Source organism: Denticeps clupeoides, chromosome 17 (assembly GCF_900700375.1).
Source record: "Denticeps clupeoides chromosome 17, fDenClu1.1, whole genome shotgun sequence".
Classification (NCBI taxonomy): domain Eukaryota; kingdom Metazoa; phylum Chordata; class Actinopteri; order Clupeiformes; family Denticipitidae; genus Denticeps; species Denticeps clupeoides.
Window position 1 is genome coordinate 8,632,669 of NC_041723.1, and position 19,540 is coordinate 8,652,208.

General features: G+C 45.1%; 3 protein-coding genes across 7 annotated transcripts in view; 2 read left to right on the forward strand and 1 right to left on the reverse strand.

The window, feature by feature from the left end:
• abcc8 (ATP-binding cassette, sub-family C (CFTR/MRP), member 8) overlaps positions 1–3,478 on the forward strand; it is a 35,562-nt gene extending 32,084 nt beyond the window's left edge. The window contains exons 33-40 of one of the 2 annotated variants that reach the window (XM_028959046.1): positions 102–222; positions 326–456; positions 718–796; positions 1,306–1,414; positions 2,192–2,295; positions 2,537–2,670; positions 2,934–2,996; positions 3,217–3,478. In XM_028959046.1, the coding sequence (XP_028814879.1) occupies positions 102–222; positions 326–456; positions 718–796; positions 1,306–1,414; positions 2,192–2,295; positions 2,537–2,670; positions 2,934–2,996; positions 3,217–3,354 (879 nt within the window). In that variant the 3' untranslated portion in view covers positions 3,355–3,478. The remainder of the gene's footprint in view (positions 1–101; positions 223–325; positions 457–717; positions 797–1,305; positions 1,415–2,191; positions 2,296–2,536; positions 2,671–2,933; positions 2,997–3,216) is intronic. The other variant, XM_028959047.1, reaches the window with a different exon arrangement.
• Positions 3,479–4,535: 1,057 nt separating this feature from the next.
• kcnj11 (potassium inwardly rectifying channel subfamily J member 11) lies at positions 4,536–6,606 on the forward strand. Its single transcript, XM_028959053.1, has one exon. The coding sequence runs from the start codon at positions 4,588–4,590 to the stop codon at positions 5,656–5,658; it is 1,071 nt and encodes a 356-aa protein (XP_028814886.1). The 5' UTR covers positions 4,536–4,587; the 3' UTR covers positions 5,659–6,606.
• A 135-nt stretch (positions 6,607–6,741) lies between these two features.
• mob2a (MOB kinase activator 2a) overlaps positions 6,742–19,540 on the reverse strand; it is a 31,637-nt gene continuing 18,838 nt past the window's right edge. For 3 of the 4 annotated variants that reach the window (XM_028959052.1, XM_028959050.1, XM_028959049.1), the window contains exons 2-5: positions 10,514–10,674; positions 9,829–9,922; positions 8,738–8,862; positions 6,742–8,019 (exon numbers count right to left, since the gene is read on the reverse strand). In XM_028959052.1, coding sequence (XP_028814885.1) covers positions 7,751–8,019; positions 8,738–8,862; positions 9,829–9,922; positions 10,514–10,674 — 649 coding nt within the window. In that variant the 3' untranslated portion in view covers positions 6,742–7,750. Of the gene's footprint in view, positions 8,020–8,737; positions 8,863–9,828; positions 9,923–10,513; positions 10,675–13,494; positions 14,055–19,540 lie in introns of those variants that run through there. The other variant, XM_028959048.1, reaches the window with a different exon arrangement.

Below are 19,540 nucleotides of genomic sequence, written 5' to 3' on the forward strand. Positions count from 1 at the left end.
TGAGATATGTTCTGGAATTCAGTGCTATAGACTGGCATTGTGATTACAAGAGAGTTTGGCACTTTATATTTTTTTTAAATAAACATAATTTATGATTTCAGGTATCCAACTATTTGAACTGGATGGTCCGCAACCTCGCTGATATGGAGGTTCAGCTGGGGTCTGTGAAGAGGATAAACGGCCTGCTGAAGACAGAACCTGAGAGTTATGAAGGCCTTCTGAGTATGCCGTTCTGACGATTCCCACGTCCCTCTGTACAGCAGAGCGACCAATCTCCACGTCTCACTCTCTGTCCATTTCACTTTGTCCCTCCCTCCCGCTGTAGCTGCATCTCAGGTGCCAGACGGCTGGCCGCAGCAGGGGGAAATTCAGATCCAGAACCTGAGTGTGCGATACGACAGCACCCTGAAACCTGTCCTGAAACACGTCAATGCCCACATCAATCCTGGAGAGAAGGTAGACCCCTTGTAGCAGAACAGCTGAATTTCAGGGCACTGGACAAAACATAAAAAACACCATGTTGCTGTCATTTGAGTCATGCTGGTCGGCAGGAAAGTAAAGCAGAATTTAAACACGCTGACTGAACAAAGGATTTGTCCATTTTTTTTCTGGACTGCAACAGCTAAGAATGAAAGAAAATGTGCTGTGCAGAGCAAATGCAATTAATGTATTAGAAAAAGTCAGTATCAGGCTGTTTTTTATCTTCTTTCTGCACAGATTGGAATCTGTGGCAGGACAGGAAGTGGCAAATCCTCCTTCTCGCTGGCCTTCTTCCGCATGGTGGATGCATTTGAGGGTAACTGCTGGTTTTAATCAACAGCTGCTAGTCATAAAGAATGAGTTTCATCAGCATTGACATTTTTCTTGCCTTCATACCACCAAAAAAACTTGACTCCTACTGTAGCTAGAAATGAAAATAGTTTCATTTGAAGCATTTCATAGGTCCAGTATGCAGAACATACACCAGAATTCGAAATGTCTTTAAATTCAGATTTAACAAATACAGTTGCTGTAATCTAACCAATCACATGCAGTAGTGAAGTCGATATTGGATTCTATTGGATATTCTATTGGATATCTATTGCATAGATAGATTTTAGAACCCAAATATTTTGATTATATTTGATATTAAATTAGTTGAACACTACCACAACATTTGATCTTGCTCAGGCTACATTTCTAAAATTCCAATTTGATTGATATTAGCTCTGAGGAACATTACCTGATGTGATTTCTTTTAGGAGCTGGAAAAAAATAATCGAACTTTAGAGACAGTCCTCTTTGTTTTGTTTTTCCTATGAACAGGGCGCATAATCATAGATGGCATTGATATTGCCAAGCTGCCTCTTCAAACTTTACGGTCACGCCTCTCCATAATACTGCAGGATCCCATTCTTTTCAGTGGAACCATCCGGTAAGATCGCTCAAGCACCAAATTTGACTGACATTTGTAGTTCTGTGCTTACAATCACAATATTTGGCTAAAAAAAAATCAGATGTGTTTATGGCAACAAGCTATGGAAAGAAGCTGTTGCACAGTCTGGCAGCAGAGTGCATGTGAGGACTCAGGTGATCTTCTCAGCTGTCCTCACTATCTGCTGTAGAGTCTTGCAGTCTGATGCGGTGCAGTTCCCAAACCAGACAGTGATGCAGCTGGTCAGAATGAAAGTGAAACCGGCAACCTTATGGGGTACTTCCTTTACCATCTCGTCCACCACTGCCACAAGGCTCTCAATAGTCCTTCTATAGAAGGTGGTGAGGATGGGTGGTGGGAGATGGGCGTTCCTCAGCCTCCCCACTAAGTGGAGACGCTGCTGGGCTTTCTTGTTCTCTCTAGAGGAGAGGTTCTCCTCTAGATGAACACAGAGGAACTCACATTCAGAAACAGATTGTTCACCTTACACCAGTCGGTCAGTCGTTGCGCCTCCTCGTTCTTGCTGATGAGACCCACCATGGAGATATCGCTGCACAGTCGTGGGTCAGCAGGGTGGCATAATGGCTTAATAAACAAATGCTTTGAATTAGAGTGCAATGCATTGATCATGCACGTGCACCAGTTTGGGAGTTCTGTATCATGTACAGTATAGTGAACTAGCTGTCAATACCCTGCTGCACTTCAAAAACAATATTTTGAGATGGTTTTGGAATCAGTGGTGTTTGCTTGAGTAAAGCCAGCTTGTCTGATTTGCAGGTTTAATCTAGACCCAGAGATGAAGGCCACTGACAGTATGCTGTGGGAAGCTTTGGAGATAGCCCAGCTGAAGCCTGTGGTCAAGACCCTGCCAGGAGGACTGGGTAATAAAAGCAGCATGGGTATGAATGTGATGTGCAGAAAAATAAACCTGTCAAGTAGGTACCGTTAAATTCCCTCAGGCTGATGTGATTTCATCAGAAAGTAGGCCGTCTTACAGAACCATGAAAAATTCATATCCTCATGTTGACGACTTGCCTGGTCAGATGAGAAAGGAGGCCATAAAAATGTGTTCTCCTTGTATGTAATTGTATACAATGTGTGTGTGTGTGTGTGTGTTATTAGATGCCATGGTGACAGAAGGAGGGGAGAACTTCAGTCAAGGCCAGCGCCAGTTGTTCTGTTTGGCGCGAGCATTTGTGCGGAAGAGCAGCATCCTGATCATGGACGAGGCCACTGCCTCCATAGACATGGCCACGGTGAGCGTGAGGAAACTGCCACACTGACAACCGGAGCACTGAAGCGAACGCATTTTTAATGCACCGAACTTAGAATGATCACAAAAACGTAGCTGTTACTGAGACTGTTACCATGCATGATACTGCATACAGCACTCAGAAAAATGACTTTTTAATGTGGCCCACACAGCTCCACCTGGACTTGTTTATGTCTCGTCCACTGTTAAAAAAAGTAGATTTTTTAGTATTCTGAGGACATGCATCTGTTTTTCTCCTGACTGCAGGAGAGCATTCTTCAGAAAGTGGTGATGACGGCCTTTGCAGATCGGACAGTGGTCATCATAGCGGTGGGCAGCTCCTACCATACATACATACATACATATATACATACATTAGCCTGTACAGCTACATACATTTTGCCTCAACATCATCCAAAATCAATGCAAGATCACATTACAGTCAATATGCAGTGTCCTCTGTCCGTCTACGTAAAGACGATTAATGATGTTGTCGATTCCTGTTTAGAAACCATTTATTGTTTAAATGAACACACACTTTCTTTTGCAGCATCGTGTTCACACCATACTGAATGCCGACCTGGTCATTGTGATAAAACGGGGACTGATTCTGGAATATGACAAGCCAGAAGTCCTGTTGGAGCGAGAGGACAGTGTTTTCGCTTCGTTTGTCCAAGCAGACAAATGAACGGGAAATCACACTGTGGACTTTAAAAGTGCAATTGTTCCATGGATTATTGTTTCTTTTTTAAAGTCATTTATCATTTGTACATAATGTTAATTCTTTATTAATAAAACAATTATCACTTGAATTAATATATTTTACAGAATGTGTAAATTTACAGCATTTACAGCATTTGTAATGTGTAAAAATAATCTTTTCACATATGATTATATATATATATAACCTGTTGCACTGGTCTGGTAAGTGTAAGGTTGCCCACCCTCACACATCTGGTATGACACTCTTTCAGTATCAAAATCATGTTCATGCAAGAAATATTTTTCAGACTTTTTCAGAGCCTTTCAGAATCTTTTTCTCTTAAAATGTTTTTTCCTTAAAAGAGTTTTTGTACCTTCTGCTGTGTTAAGAATCAATCTGTTTGGTGCAGAGCTGCATAACTCTTGCCGGAACGTAGAAATTGTGTGATGACGTCACGACCATGCAACTTAACCAGCGCTGAATCCATTCAGCCACTTATTATCCTGATGAGTAGATTATTATTCAAATATTAAAATAAATATGAAAGTTCTGCTCCAGGCAGGTCATGCCCAGCTCAGAATTCTCCAATGAAAGAGTCGCAGTAACCCTCCAGCTTCCTGCAGAACTACACACTGTTTAAATTTAAATTCTACTTTGAGGGTAAAAGTGGGTCAGTTCGGAACATTTTTACGGGTTCGACTGACAGACGAAGACAAGTGAGCGTGACTGGTGAGGACGGACGGAATCATTTCACATCTCCTCCCCTCCAACTGACTGGGATGTTCACGTATTATTTCCACGATCGCTCAGTTTTCTAAGTGGACAAAATATTTGATCACCAATAAGCTGCCACTTTAAAGGGGCCCCTGTGAGTCCACTAAAGTAAAGATTCAAATTTGCGGTTTATTAATAATTGCACCTTACTTTAAGCAATCCATGGTTGTACATCATGAGCATTTTGAACGTTTTATAACGGGACTGGTTTGTAAAGATGATATATAGCAGACATTTTAATGTCAACTCTCACTCAAAATAAAAGAATGGGGACCCTTTTTTTGTCCTAATCAGCCGACCCAGACATTTTATCCCCCCTTGGGTAGCGTTTGCGGTAATAAATCAATCGAAATAAAAGCGCGCGCCGCTCGGCTCGGTGAAGTGCGCATGCCCGGCGGCGGAGACGGACGCGGCCAGCTGCGCGCCCCGCGCCATGGCGTAGCCATGTTGTCCAGAAAGGGACTCGTTCCGGAGGACTACCTGCTGACCCGGCTGGCCGAGGACGTGCTCGCACCCCGGTTCAAGCCGGTGCAGAGGAAGGCGCGCTTCGTCGCCAAGAACGGGAGCTGCAACGTCGCCCACACCAACATCCGCGAGCAGGGACGCTTCCTCCAGGACGTCTTCACCACGCTGGTGGACCTGAAATGGCTCCACACGCTCGTCATCTTCACCATGTCCTTCCTGTGCAGCTGGTTCCTGTTCGGGATGGTCTGGTGGCTCGTGGCCTTCGCGCACGGCGACCTGGACCGGCGGAGGGACGACTTCGTGCCGTGCGTCACGGACATCCACTCCTTCTCCTCCGCCTTCCTCTTCTCCATCGAGGTGCAGGTGACCATCGGCTTTGGGGCCCGCATGGTCACTGAGGAGTGCCTGTCCGCCATCGTCGTCCTCATCCTGCAGAACATCGTGGGTCTGGTGATCAACGCCATCATGCTCGGGTGCATCTTCATGAAGACCGCGCAGGCCAACCGGCGCGCCGAGACCCTGATCTTCAGCAAGCACGCCGTCATCTCGCCGCGCAACGGCAAGCTGTGCTTCATGGTCCGCGTGGGCGACCTGAGGAAGAGCATGATCATCAGCGCCACCGTGCGGATGCAGGTGGTGAAGAAGACCACCACCGACGAGGGGGAGGTGGTCCCGCTGGACCAGATCGACCTCCAGCTGGACAACCCCGTCGGAACCAACGGGATCTTCCTGGTGTCGCCGCTCGTCATCTGCCACGTGATCGACAGGACCAGTCCCCTGTACGAGCTCTCGGAGCAGGACCTGCAGAGCGACAGCATCGAGGTCATCGTGGTCCTGGAGGGCGTCGTGGAGACCACCGGGATCACGACGCAGGCGCGCACGTCCTACCTGTCCGAGGAGGTCCTGTGGGGACAGCGCTTCGTGCCCACCGTGTCCGAGGAGGACGGGATCTACGCCGTGGACTACTCCAAGTTCGGCAAGACGGTGAAAGTGGCGACGCCGAGCTGCAGCGCGAAGCGTCTGGAGGAGGCGGGGGGCGTGGCGACGTAACCACGTGGCCGCGATAATAAAACAAAGCAGAATGTCCCGATATAAAAATTCAGTGGACCTTCCCAGCATGCAGAGCGAACGTCAGCGTCAGGTCGAGTTGTTTAAAGTGATTGTAATGCTTTATTCTTCCCCAATAACGTTTTGAAAAGGCAGCCTAGAGTTTATAAGTTAAAAAAAAAGACAATCTCTTTTTTAAATGACTTTTTATGCACGTATTTATATATTTCACTATTCAGTGATAGACAGTAACTTAAATGAAGCACAATTTACCAAACAGTACCACGTCCGTCATGTACACAGATTATATTAATTGGATAATGCGCCAGATTTGGTCCCCCGCAAGGCCTCGGAATGAACGAATAGAGGATTTGGCGCCACCTACCGCCTGAATTGGGGTGGTTACGTGATCTAAATGAAAGCCTTTAACTCAGTGTATGCTTCTTCCCATTTTATTGGAGAAGTTGGTGCATTTTACATTAGCATGCTCAGCCACTTCTAAAAAGAAATCAATATCACCCCAATGTAAACTGTACAAATGAGGTGATACAATAAAGGGCTTTTAAATATTTAGTTAATTTTTTTGCCATATGTAGGCCAGAAGTGCCAAGACTATTCGAACGGCCTTAAGAGCGCAGACCTAGAAACAGAAGTTAATTCGAAACAGTCTGCAGAAGCAATAAAGCAACGTGTGATGCTGTGTGTGAAGAAGCTGAACGAAATGTAAAAAATGAATGAGGTGTCGTATCGAGCATGTTTAAATTGTGTGCATCGGTCACAGCAGTTCCTTGTGTGTGGAATGTTTTCTCTTTTACTTATTTCTGTAATGTAAATGCATGAGGATCAAAAGGTGTGTGACTAGGACTCTTGCAGTTGTGTTTATTTTGCTATGGAGAGAAAAATTAAATATGCAATAAAAAAAAAATTATAATAAAAACAATGATGACAGTTCATATGTGGCATTTTTGCTTTTTTTATTAGATTATAATTTGCAGAGCTTAAAATATTACATTGCTTTTAACTTAACATAATTAAAATACATAAAACAAAAAGCCAGAACGGAAAACCCCTGCAAAAAAAAAAAAAAAAAAAAAGTATAAATAAAAAATAAAAGTTCAGTCCCCTGTTGCCAGTTTCTGAAACCACTGAAATGGTGTGCACTTAGACCATGTGATACCATCCACTCATGGGGAAAAAAAAAAGGGCTCTAACCTGGAGTTTGTGACATGAACGACTGGCTCTGGTCTGACCTCAGCAGACACAGGCATGTCCCTGTCCATATGGGCAACAGCTACTACTGCCACTCAATACACATCACACATGCCGCAGCGCCACAGAGAGCCATGCAGGCGTTCCTACGGTTCATAATCATATGTAATAATTCTTGGCCCAGGTTAACAGAGAGGTTACTGCAGAGGAAGTCACTATGGTACAATGAGGAGTTTTACAGAAATTGTGACAGATGGTATAATTGAGAAAGAGAAATGTTCTTGGGTCCTGAGTATTTTAAAAAAAAAAAAAAAAAAAAAAAAAAAGAATGGATCTAAGGCCTGACATCCTGAATTAAATAAGAAAAAATTAGGTAGATTTCAGCCCACCAGGGGCAGCCAGGGCCATTAACATACAGACGCCACTTTCCCCTACAGTCTTCCCACCACAAGGGGGAACTAGAGGCCTTAATAAAAATCACAGTTCTGTTCACTACAGAACATGGGGCACTGTTTATAAAACAGGAAGCCAGTGCTGCTATCAAGTCATGGTAAGCATAGTGAAGAAAGACAGACATACACAATCCCCCAGAGAAACCAAAATTAAAACGATAAAATAAGATAAAAGCAAAAAAAAAAAAAAAAAAAAAAGCACAGCGTTCTTGTGAAATTGCAAGGTAGACAGGTGGGATGTTTTCATTTTTCCCCCTGGCAAAAAGTTCACCCCCGTCTCAGCAGGTACGATGGTTGCGACCCACCACCCAGCCAGACCCCCTCCCCTGCGACTAGATCTTAAAAATGGCAAAATGAGGGTGTGCAGGGTCTCTGAACTCTGCCAGCTTCCCGGTCTGGAGCACGATGTGTCCTTATCCGCTCTCGGGTCCAGCTCATCTTTCAGTCACGTGGTTCTGTGCGCTGGGGAGTGGGGTGCAGAGGACCTCCGCCAGGTCGTCCATGATGCAGGTCTCCTTGGATTCGACTAGATTGAATTCCCTTACGAATACGATGAAATGTGCATAAAGTGTGTTCAGGTGTCCGTGCAGGTCCAAAGCTACAGTCTCCTTAAAATGTGCCCAGTAGATGTGAGCCAGAACGTGGAACAGGTACCGGCAAATCTTCTTCACCAGTGACTCAAACGAGTTGGGGAACTCTTTTCCTGCAATCAAGGAATAAGAAAGTTTTTTTTTTTTTTTTTGTTTTTTTTTAAACACGTTAAAATAAAAAATTTGCATTAATAAAATCATGTGAGCCCCTTTAAATGAGGCAGTGATCTTTTGTGAAGTTTCCTTCTAAGACTTGCTGAGACAAGCAGCTACCAGCCGAAAATACCGATTTGCCCTTTTGTCTTGAGTGGAATCCTGGGAGAGATCATACCTCATGATATCACATGCTGCATTACTGCATCATTCATGGGTGCGGGGCTACAGATTTTATCCCTTAGTTTTTCTTAAAGGTTACGGGTGCACATAAATCAATGCAACTATATAATTCAGAGTGTAGGATTTTAGCACTACGCTCAAGGTTTGTATTACCGTGAGAATCTGGCACTGGTGTGTAGACCTTCAGCACCCAACCCTTGGGCCTTATGCCTGCAACCAGTGCCAACTACCCAGGCCATGGCGCTCCCTATAGAGTATTACTGCTTCTACTTAAGATCGGACAGGTCTGTACGTACTGCACAGATTAGAATACACCTTGAAGTTTTTATAATATTGGCACAACTGTTGAAGATGCATTAAAGCAATTTAGATTTTTTTTTTTAAATGTGTGTGTATGGGAAGGATTAATGTTGTAAATATTACAGCCAAACTTCCAGCAAATGGTTGTCACTTCACCAGAGAAAGCACCAGGGGGAGCCGCTTCGCCAGACTCACCATATTTCGTTGGAAATATCTCTTCATCAGTCACGAGTTTCTGCACCAGGCTCATGACGAAGTCCACATACTGCGGCGCTGTGCACTTAGTCTTCTTCCCCTTCTCATCCTGCCAGGGGAATATACTGGGGACACAGACAGAAGGCGGTGAGTGACAGTGACAGAAATAAACGAATGCATTATTGATGCACGGACGTCTTTTACTTTTTTTAAATCTCAGAGAACCGATTTGCTTTTAAATGCCAGTCAAATGTCTGACAGAGAAACACTAAATTAGCAAATAAATCTTCAAATGTCTGCAGATGCTGGAGGAGAGCGGTCTGCTTTGTTCAGAAGGAACGTGGTGACGTTGTGAGCTTCCTGTTAGGGGAGCCACCACGGAGCTGTAGACACGACAAATCCCCTGGAATGTAGACCGTCCGCATAACTGACCTTGCAGGACGAACCCGCTGACCGCAGGCCAGAGTCAGGCCAAGTCACTCGAAAGAGAACTAATTGCATAACCTGACAAATTTGCTAAAATAAATAAATAAATAAATAAAAGCGCCCCCCCCACAAAGCCGATGGAAAGTTTTCACCCAATAAAGGAGCTGCTAAAAGCTTCCAACGATTCCAGTTCTACCACACGGTTTAACCACGAGACTTTAGTCCACACTGGTTCATTCTAACGCCACCGGTTGTGCATCAGGACTGACTAGTTTGACACCCAAAGCTTTGGTGTTTGTGCGAAACCGTGACTCACACAACTGAACACTGGCGTTCTCCGCTGCGGTTTTGCGGTGTTCGTTGCAAACAAATGCAATTTATGACTGCAGATCAATCGAGGGCAGCTGAACCAAACCAAACCAAATCACACTTGCATTCCCAAAAGACTCGGAAGACCTACCAAACCTACACGAATGTCCCTGTAAAAATACAGGTCCTCACTGTGCAAATATGCATAGCATGCATTAACCCCGAAACCTTCACAGGAAACACTCACTCGGTTTCAGCGAGCCTCTTTGTCTATGGTTTGTAAGACCATCAATCAGGGAGCATCGTGAGCTCGCCTGCTCAGCGTCAGCCCGGCAGGCTCTTCAGAAAGCACTTACGTGTTGTAGGCGGTCATGGCTTGACAGGTATCCCCGGTGCAGAACTCGGAGACTGTGCTGTACTGCAGATTTATGAGGTTGAAGAAGGTGGTTGCTGTGAGACAGGACAAAATTCTTTTTCAATAAGCTTCAAAATGTAAAAGACTAAATAAAACAGTACGACGCAGAAAGATATATTCATTTCGGGTCCCTTGTTCGTATCCCAAAATTCCATAAACAGATGCAAGGAACTGGCTCCAGTTACAATAGGAGAAAACAAATTGTTAGTTTGTAAATTTATTTACCTGAAAAAAGCGTATCATTTAATGCATGTAATACCAAATAACCGATTATTCCGACATTTCCTGGTGGTTGTTCCGTTTCTGTGAAACATTCTGTTAACCAACGGAAATACTACATTGGCCCAAATGTAAGACGATGACTTGTTCCAAAATATTATATTTGGAATTCTGTCACTTCGCTCTTGACCTTGGAAATAAGACGACACATACTTCTGTGCTACTGGGTGAGGTCACCGGTTTTCTTCTTTTGACTGCAGATTATGACCTCGTGCAGAGATCAGGTTTTTCTGGTACCACGCACGTACGCAGCTGATGTTTCAATGGCGAAAAACCGCCAAGAGGCACGTTCAAGACGCGTCTATCATTTACATAAGCCAAACTCCTTCATCTTAAAAGCATCTTACTGTTGCTGGCGAGCCATTCGTTGAGGTCGATCTCCCTCGGCAGCACCACCAGCTCCTTCAGGTCGAAGTCCACCACCCGTACTTTCGTGTATTCTGGGTCCAGGTAGTGTTTCTTCTCCTCGGCTTGCGGTTTCTTTCCATTTGGCTTTGTCTTTGACTTCCTACAAAAAGTGCAAGAAGAGAAGACGGCTGTTTTTTCACCCCTCCTCTTTATGACAAAGACAAGCCTGTCATGGCCGTAAGGCAACGCAGGTTTGATGTGAGGTCTGGTGCAGAACCCTGACACAGATGCCATTGAGCTTCCAGTGTTAGTTTCAGCACATTGCCGTCAGATCACACCAGAGGTCCAGCTCCCAGACGTAAACCTCTGGGTCATCCCATACCAATAGGCCAGGGTCAAAGGACAGAGGTGCTAATGACCTCATGACACGGGTGCCATACAAGGGCCTTCTGACCAGAGGTGTGCCTCCCAAAACCCTGCTAAAGACCCAGGAATTTAGGGCAGACATGGGGGTCGACTCCGCAAATCCGCTCAAGTTCAACTTCCCTTCGTTCCTCGCATTTTCACACCACCGCCCAATTCTGGCAACCACTTCCCAAGCCAGGAAGGGAGTCTTATCTTAACACCCGAGTCCATAAACACTCGTTTAGCAGGAGCTGGACACAAAGAGCAGCTCCGGTGCCATCTGGAAGTCCTTCGTGGAAAACAAGTTACACCCAAAACAGAAAGCTACAGGTCCCACTGAGAGAATACGTGAATTCTCGTAAAGAAAGAGCCGACTGTACGTCAAGTGTTGGAATCCAGATAAAGGAGCAGCGCGACAGCTGCCCGGGCCCAGCTGGCGGGGCAGTGAAAGGGAACTAGACAGAGGGGAAAGTGTCTGATCGGGTCCCCGGAGCAGCTGACGAACCTGCACAGCTGACTATGGCGGGGTGGCCCTATACAGGACGTGCTACGTCAGGGCAGAAACCACCACGGAAACAGCAAAACGCCGCCCAGGAAGAGCGGCTGGTCAACTGGCAGGACTTTGTAAACGGTCCACCCAAGCGGGAATGCGTTCACTCCACCTCCGACAAACAGCGTGTGGACCCCCCCCCCCCCACCGTAAGTCCGTCTTACTCAGGACAGCGCCGAACACATCTGAACAGGTGAAAAGAAGAAACCCCAAAAATGTCTCCATGCCCACAGACTTATGGATTGTTTTTGACCTGTACTCAGGGCTCTCCAGCCTGGGCTAAAAGGCTGCAATGCCTTTTATGGCAGAGACGGTGCCGAGGAGCAGTCAGGAGTGTGTTGGAGGGACCGGGGGTCTGTTGGCAGCGGACGGACCTTTTTTTTCCCCTCAACCCAAAATAAACGAGCTAATGGCATCAATTTTCTGTGTGCCATTTAATTCGCGAAGTAAGTGCTTCCCGGCAAGTTTAACAGATGACTGCCTAACTTTGAGGTTCAAGACCAGATTTTTGAGACCCAGTGTTCAGATAATCCAGGTAATGAAGGGTTGCTGTGACGATCTGGAACTGTGCAAGACTGCGGATTCCCAGGAGTGGACCTACAGCATATCTAACAATAATTAAACGCTGGAACCTCAGGGCAGTTGTCACGAAATGACCATGAACACAGTGGACCGTGCACGTAGGCATTCAACAAACGACGCCTCAACTGTTTACTACAAAAGCCAAAGACCTAAAAACCAACCTCTGGTTATAACCAGTTTATATCTTTAGTATAAATTGTGTAATAATAACAATAATTAAATATAAATGAATGCATTGCAACCTTGGTTCTCAAACTGTGTTTCGAATAGCGCTAATAACCTCACACACTGACAGTACGGAAATCAATATTTAAAAATATTTCACACTAGTAATAAAAACTGCCACTGGGCCAAACGGGGCTCTACTAGATTTCTTTTTTATTCTAGTTTTCATAATGGCAGTAACCTGGGGAGGTAATCATTTTTGGTACTCATTTTTAAAAGTTTGAGAACAGCCTTACAACAACACTAATACACCAATATTAAATTGTTATTAATAATGCTTCAGTCCCACTTCTACTTATAATGGGCAAGTAGATCTTCTGAAGAGAGAAACAGAGTTGCTAATTTATGTTCTCTTGCCGTCTGAGGAGCAGGCGTTGGTTCTTTCAGAAAGGAATGCGGGGGTTGCCAGCCATCCTAATATTGCACAAGTCTCGCCTAAATTAAAAAAATAACAGGAGAAGATCCGAAGGTCCCCACATGGCCGGGGTTATCTCAGCGTGCAAAACTGTGAATCAAAGCCAACCACGTCGCAGTGAACAGGCCGGTGTCTGCGCTGCCGTCGTTCACCGTCTACGTCCACCCCCTCCTTCTCACACACCGGGCAAAAGGGGCAAATAAATACACAGGACCGCTACACACTCAGTACTTCCAAAGCCCTTCTCAACGTCGACCCCACTGCCCCCGCCAGTTGGTGGAGGACTGAAACAAGGCACACCACCACCAACAGCGGTATTCAGAAATTAAATAACCAAGATTCCAATCAGAATTTGTGGAAGAGTGGAAATAACAACCCAAAAAAGGTAAATTACTGCAGCTAGCAGCCGCGCTCTGACTAGATCCTACAGAATATGGCTGCATGTGGGAGACCAGCCAGCAGAAGCAAATTATACAGGCGAGTGCGACGTGTACAAAACGTGCACCCCACACAGACACACTATAACGCGGCCTTCCCGACACTCGAATTAAAATCGGTCTTAATAACTACATAACTAAAAACGTTAAGTGGTCGGTAAAAAAAAAAAAAAAAAAAAAAAACTTTGCCCGCTGACCTTTACTTTTAAATCCACACAAACCCCATAAAAGTTTGTGCGCGTAGAGCAGGATTTTTTGCGTAATGTTTTCCAGCTTTTTTTTTTTTTTTTTTTTTTTTTTTTTAAGACTGGAAAGTTCCATCCTTGAGAGGCAAAAGAAAAAGAATAAAAGTCACACCGGTTTCACCTCAAAACTTTTCCCACCGCCTGGAGAACCATCTTGCAACTGAGTCCGCCTTTCGGGCTTCTCTGCGCGTGCATGTCCGTGCTCGCTCCCGTTCGAGTAGAACCAGAAGCCCCGGGCTTCGGGCTCGGCTTGGGTCGAGACTGGGTCCTCGCGGCGGCCTCCGGGCTGCGCTCTGCCGCACGGAGTCGGGGCGCCGTCGGACGTTCTGGCCCCGCAGCGCGCCGCGACGCGACGCGACGCAGACGCGAGTCCCCGCCCCCTCGGTCACGTGACTGGACGCGGTGGGCGGGGCTGCGGAGGCGACGATCGCCACCGAGAGCCGGCAGAACAACAAAAAAGTACAGCCGAAGTAGCAAGAGAAGCCAGAGATGCACGGGATTTGCAATCGAATTGCGTTCGGTCAAATTGCCACCATTTTGAAAAGAAAAGTACCTTTCTTGAATAATTATTATTATACCACATCGATGAACGTAATCCACTCCGGTATACTTAGTATACTGTAGTTGCCTCCTATTCTCCTTTGTTGTCCCTGGCTGGTGAAACAACTTGCCCGGCTCCATTCGACTAGCCGAGACTACTACCACCTTTAAGAACCAGTTGAAAACCCACTTGTTCAAAAAGTAAAAATAATTTCCGATCATGTTCTTTTTCTGACAAATTATGCCTTATCAAGGCTCTTAGTTTTGTAAATTCAAAATCTATAGAAACCAAACGAGAATTGCTGGTGTCTTCCTCTTGTAAGTCGCTTTGGATAAAAGCGTCTGCAAAGTAAAAGTAAAGTCGTCATGACAATTCAGTGCTGCTCTAATTCTAAATTCTCAGCTCCACCGTCGAATCCGAAGTGGATCCTTGTCATTAATTGAAAAGGTCACAAAGGTGAGTAAGCATCATCCATTTAAAAAAAAAATCAGGAGACAAGTTTTCGGTTTTTCAGGCAAGTTCAACGTTACGACTGGCAGCAGTGCAGCCTTCACCACAGCGGCCAAACATGTCGAGGCAACTGAAAAGCATTCCTTTCCAAGTCAGAGCGCCTCGCCTCCAGCAGGAGCTTGAGGAGACCGGGATTCCCGATAAGCGTGCTGCAACACGAGGAAACGGGGGAGTCAAGGCCACAGTTAACAGCCAGAAGGAGAGAGAGTTGGACCATCCAGCACAAACAGATTGTTAAGAGGCAGAACACCATGGCTGGGACAAGACAATACCTTCATTATAAGATTAGCACAACACGTAGAGTCATGTTATCAGTTTGGTGACATCACACAAAAATATACAGACTTTCTTGTGGAATTAGACGCTGAATATGTTTTCACCGAATCCATGAACTCCGGCATAGATCACCAGCACCCATCTTCTGTTCAGACAATGACGACTCCAGTCTTGCTAACCATGTTGTAACATGAGATGTGCAGCAGGCACCTCCAACCTGGTGCCCACCTGGTGACACAAGCTAGTCCCTTGGGGAGCCCAAGAGTATTCAAGTTTAAACAACATGTGAATGTGTGCTGCTTGATAAGGTGACGTATGCCATATTTCATTTATCTTTGGAAGATACATTTCAAATAAGCATATAAAAAAAGGTTGGAGGCGCACCTTGGCTGTGCTGTGACCGTACTGTTATGATATTGAAGGCCACCTCACCCAGCACTGGGCGGGGCCTCAATGATCTTCCTCACGAGCGGTGAGAAAACAGCACCCCGGCTGGGGATGCGACTCGTCTGCTCCATTGACCCGGCGAGGTGGAGGGTGCTAAATTTAACCTAACTGGCGGCATAGGCGAGGTGCTGCTACGTGTGTATGTGACGCACGTTGTGTCAGTGGCGGCTGGGGGAGGGAGGTTGCGATGACAGGTATTAGCACAGCTAGAGTTTAACAGAGAGTCCGAACAATTACGCATTTTACCAAAACACTGATCTACGGCAATTTTTAAAGGAACATTTCAAGTAAATTAAAATAAAAGCATTCCTTAATAGCAACTTATTTTATACTCAATTAAAACTACCAGTGTAATAGTTGTCAAGTTAGACAACAGGGATGGTTTCAAACAGTCCTCAAGGTTTTATGCTTTCTTATTCCCCTCATGTTAATGAGCATCTCATGAAGCAGCTTTTGATGACAATAGTGAATAAAATTTTCATGAAGGTAAAAAGAGGAGTCTCAAGATCAAAGAAATACACTTAATTTTCTTCTGCTATAAAAAAAACTAAATATATATGTTTCTTTATAGGATTATAAGATTCTTCAAAATGGCTCCACGGTTTGACTGGTAACGTACGTGTGAAATCAATAAACCTACAATGTTAAATGCCGCCCCAACATGCACCAGTTTGCATCCATAAGGCCAAAATCAGGTTTTAAGCTACATTCCAAGTCTGACAGTTGGACGTCACCTCGCTGATTTCATCTCCCTAGAAGGCCTGTATTAGTGAAGCACGGGGCCAAAATTGAACACGGTGAGTACATATCGGGCTGTAAATCTAACCGGCTGCTACACATGTATGCAAACAAAGGAGGTCTAGAACTTTGTTGCGCAATCATGACGTCCATGGAGAACAGGGTGACTGGTCAGTCACGTAAACTTTTAAAATCTACAGCACGCCCCAAAGTACAACAATGTTGCATTGTGACAAAGTTCTATCTGAATCACCACACAGTAATGCCACATTTCCACCACAGGTTTTGTAGTGTCTAATGAAGTTTTTTTTTTTTTTTTTTACGATGGTCACAATTCACATAAATCGGATTTGTGATTCCTGTTGATCTGTGTAAAAAGTGTGAAAATGGATCCTGTTGAAAGAACACACACCTTACCACATCCATATGAACTTACCAGCATCTGATGGACCCAGACTGCACTGGGAAGAGACATTCTTAACACCCAACGTCATGGTCACAATGCTTTTTAAGCTACGTGAAGCATCTGAACTAGCCTGTGACATCACCAGCAAATTGAGATCATCGATGATTCACACAGAAAACACAGACATGTTCATTTTATATGGGAAAGGAAGGAGGAAAAACCAAAATGTCTATGCTCGCCACCTCAAAAACACGACATGCGTGTCAGAATTCAGCACGGGGAAACGGTCTTACTCAACTGGTTTGGCAAGGCAGCAAACAGACGTCGACGTGTTCAACAATAAATACAAAGGCAGCTTCGCTGCCAACATTGCCAGCAAGGAAATAATAAGCCCCAGGATACGAACGCCTCAACAGCAAAATTAAATCTTCACCGTTTCCTCAAAGAGTCGGCGCAGGACATGCAAAATCGTTTGTGCAGGGCACTCTCACGACCCCAGTCTGAAGGGAACAGTAACTGCAGCGTTGCATCACACCCGCAAAAAAGGCCAGCACCCCAACGTCCTATGCAGGCACAGCGTTTAAGGACAACAGCATCTCCTTCTGTCCCCGACTCTCCTTCAGCCCTCCTGGACGGCGGCCATGTTTAATAGAGCCCCCTGCGCTGCGCCCCGTATTCCTGTAAGAGCAGGGCTCGACTGACACGCTCACCTCCCTCAAAACAAACACAAGAAAGCAGCCAGTGACGGGAAGGGCGGGGGTGAAGGGTGAGCGAGGGAAGGAGACTGAAAAAGAACTCAGAATTAACAGAAAATATCAAATTATAACAGAAGGACAAGAACATAAAGCTGGAAAAAAAAAAAAAATCTGTTGAGACATGCCCGGTGAGGGATGAACAGAACTCCCAGCATTCCACACTGAAGGGAGACGCAGTCTGTCCTCGAGGGGGAGGGGCGGAGCTAGACAGCACGCTGCATCTGCTACACCTTCCTCCAGAAACACCTGCAGCCCAGGTCAGAGGGCCAGAAACGTGATCCCCCATTATCATCATCAATGCCACATGGCTATTCAGCACGTGGTCCAATACCCTCTACCACCTTCTCATTTTCAACAAACACTTTTCACCTCATCATATGTGGATAAAAAAAAAAAAAAAAAAGGTTTTCATACGGGATTGTATGGCTTAAAGGAAAAACCATGCCCATGTTTACACAAAACACCAAAAGTATTCGACAAAACCCCGTACATCAGCCTGGGCGTTTTCTTGCTGGAAAGCGCCATCGCTAGGTAGGACATGGACCTGCATTTCCTGCTGAACTTCATGGAAGCAGTAATATGGCAGGACACAGGCACGTTGCACATATTTTGATGCTAGTTCAAGCATTTAAAGGTGGTTTTAGGGTGGTAGTAGCCTAGTGGGTAACACACTCGCCTATGAACCAGAAGAGCCGGGTTCAAATCCCACTTACTACCATTGTGTCCCTGAGCAAGACACTTAACCCTAAATTGCTCCAGGGGGACTGTCCCTGTAACTACTGATTGTAAGTCACTCTGGATAAGGGCGTCTGATAAATGCCGTAAATGCCGTAAAAAAAAAAAAACACGTTCTACATGTTTTCCCCATCTTGTGGTGGGAAATGTCTCAGTAAATTTATTGCACTGGTGACAGCAGTCATTATGTTTTTGGGTTGTCCTTTATGTCTGTTCCATTCTTTTTAACACAATATGCCCAGAACAGCTTGAGGGAAATTCCTCAAGTTTGGTTCAAATGAGCTCTTTGGGGTCAAAAAGTCAGAGTCACTGATTTTTCAACTTGGGGGCCGGAGGATATTACATAAACTGATACGGTTTTGGGGAGGCAGCGATTCCAGTTTTCTATATTATATAAGGATCGTAAGCAATAACAAGTTGAAACATAAGTTCGCAGGAAAAAGGTAAATCCCTGATGTGGCACAAACGAGCCTGCAATGGAGGAGGACAAACAGAAAGCCATTTACAGTCAACAGATGCTGCAGATCCGCCTGCCCGGCGCTGGCCGGAGGGGTGGGTCTGGCCCGAGAAGGCTGAGGCAGAGTGTGGACAGAGAGGGACTTTGTGTGGGCGGGGGCCCATCTCAGACCACAGACGCTCATGTTTGCACGAGTCGGGTGGAGGACGGGCCAAATGGCCACAGGAGAACACAGCGCCCTTTTAATACAGAGGCAAAAGGAGAGAAAAAGAACGGAAAAAAGATAAACATTGTTCCAGAAAAGGGGAAATGAAAGGACTGCAGTCCATCTGGGTGGGAACATTTTCCCAGCTGCTGGGAATATGCAGGATTCTTTGCCTGGTTGTTCTAAGATAAAAAAAAAAAGAAAAGAAAGTACAGTACAGGCCTAAAGTTTGGACCCACCTTCTCATTCAATGTGATTTCTTTATTTTCATGACCATTTACATTGGTAGATTCTCACTGAAGACATCAAAACTATGAATGAACACGTGTGTGGAGTTATGTACTTAACAGAAAAAGGTGAAATAACTGAAACATGTTTTATATTCTAGTTTCTTTGCTCTGATTACTGCTTTGCACACTCTTGGCATTCTCTCGAACTTCAAGAGGTCGTCACTTGAAATGGTTCTCCAACAGTCTTGAAGGAGTTCCCAGAGGTGTTTAGGACTTGTTGACCCCTTTGCCTTCACTCTGCGGTCCAGCTCACCCCAAACCATCTCGACTGAGTTCAAGTCCAGTGACTGTGGAGGTCAGGTCTCCACTTTTTGTTAAGTACATAACTCCACATAGTTTTGATGCCTTCAGTGAGAATCTACCAACGTAAATGGTCATGAAAACAAAGAAAACTCATCAAATGAAAAGGTGTGTTTACTTTCTAGTCAAAAGGAAAAAGGAATAGATAAATGGGAAAAACATTAAACGGAATAATCTACGCTGATTAAACACATCACTCCTGCATTTTTAAGGCATGCATATCACTTAAATGCATGTAGACTATTTTCAACCACCTACAGCCTCATCCAGAAAGTGAAGACAGACACGTCCCATGAAGTAAACATAAGACTGAGAAAATTAGACAATGGCAGACATCTCCTTTTTTAGTGCCCAAAACCAGTCCACATGGCCTCCGTGCCTTTTCATCTCATCTGATTCTTCATGGAGGAGTGAGTGAGTTCAAACACACGCAAAACAATCTTACACACGATCTTAATATCTCACTGACAGACACGTTTAGATATGCTGTAAAATACTCAACCACTT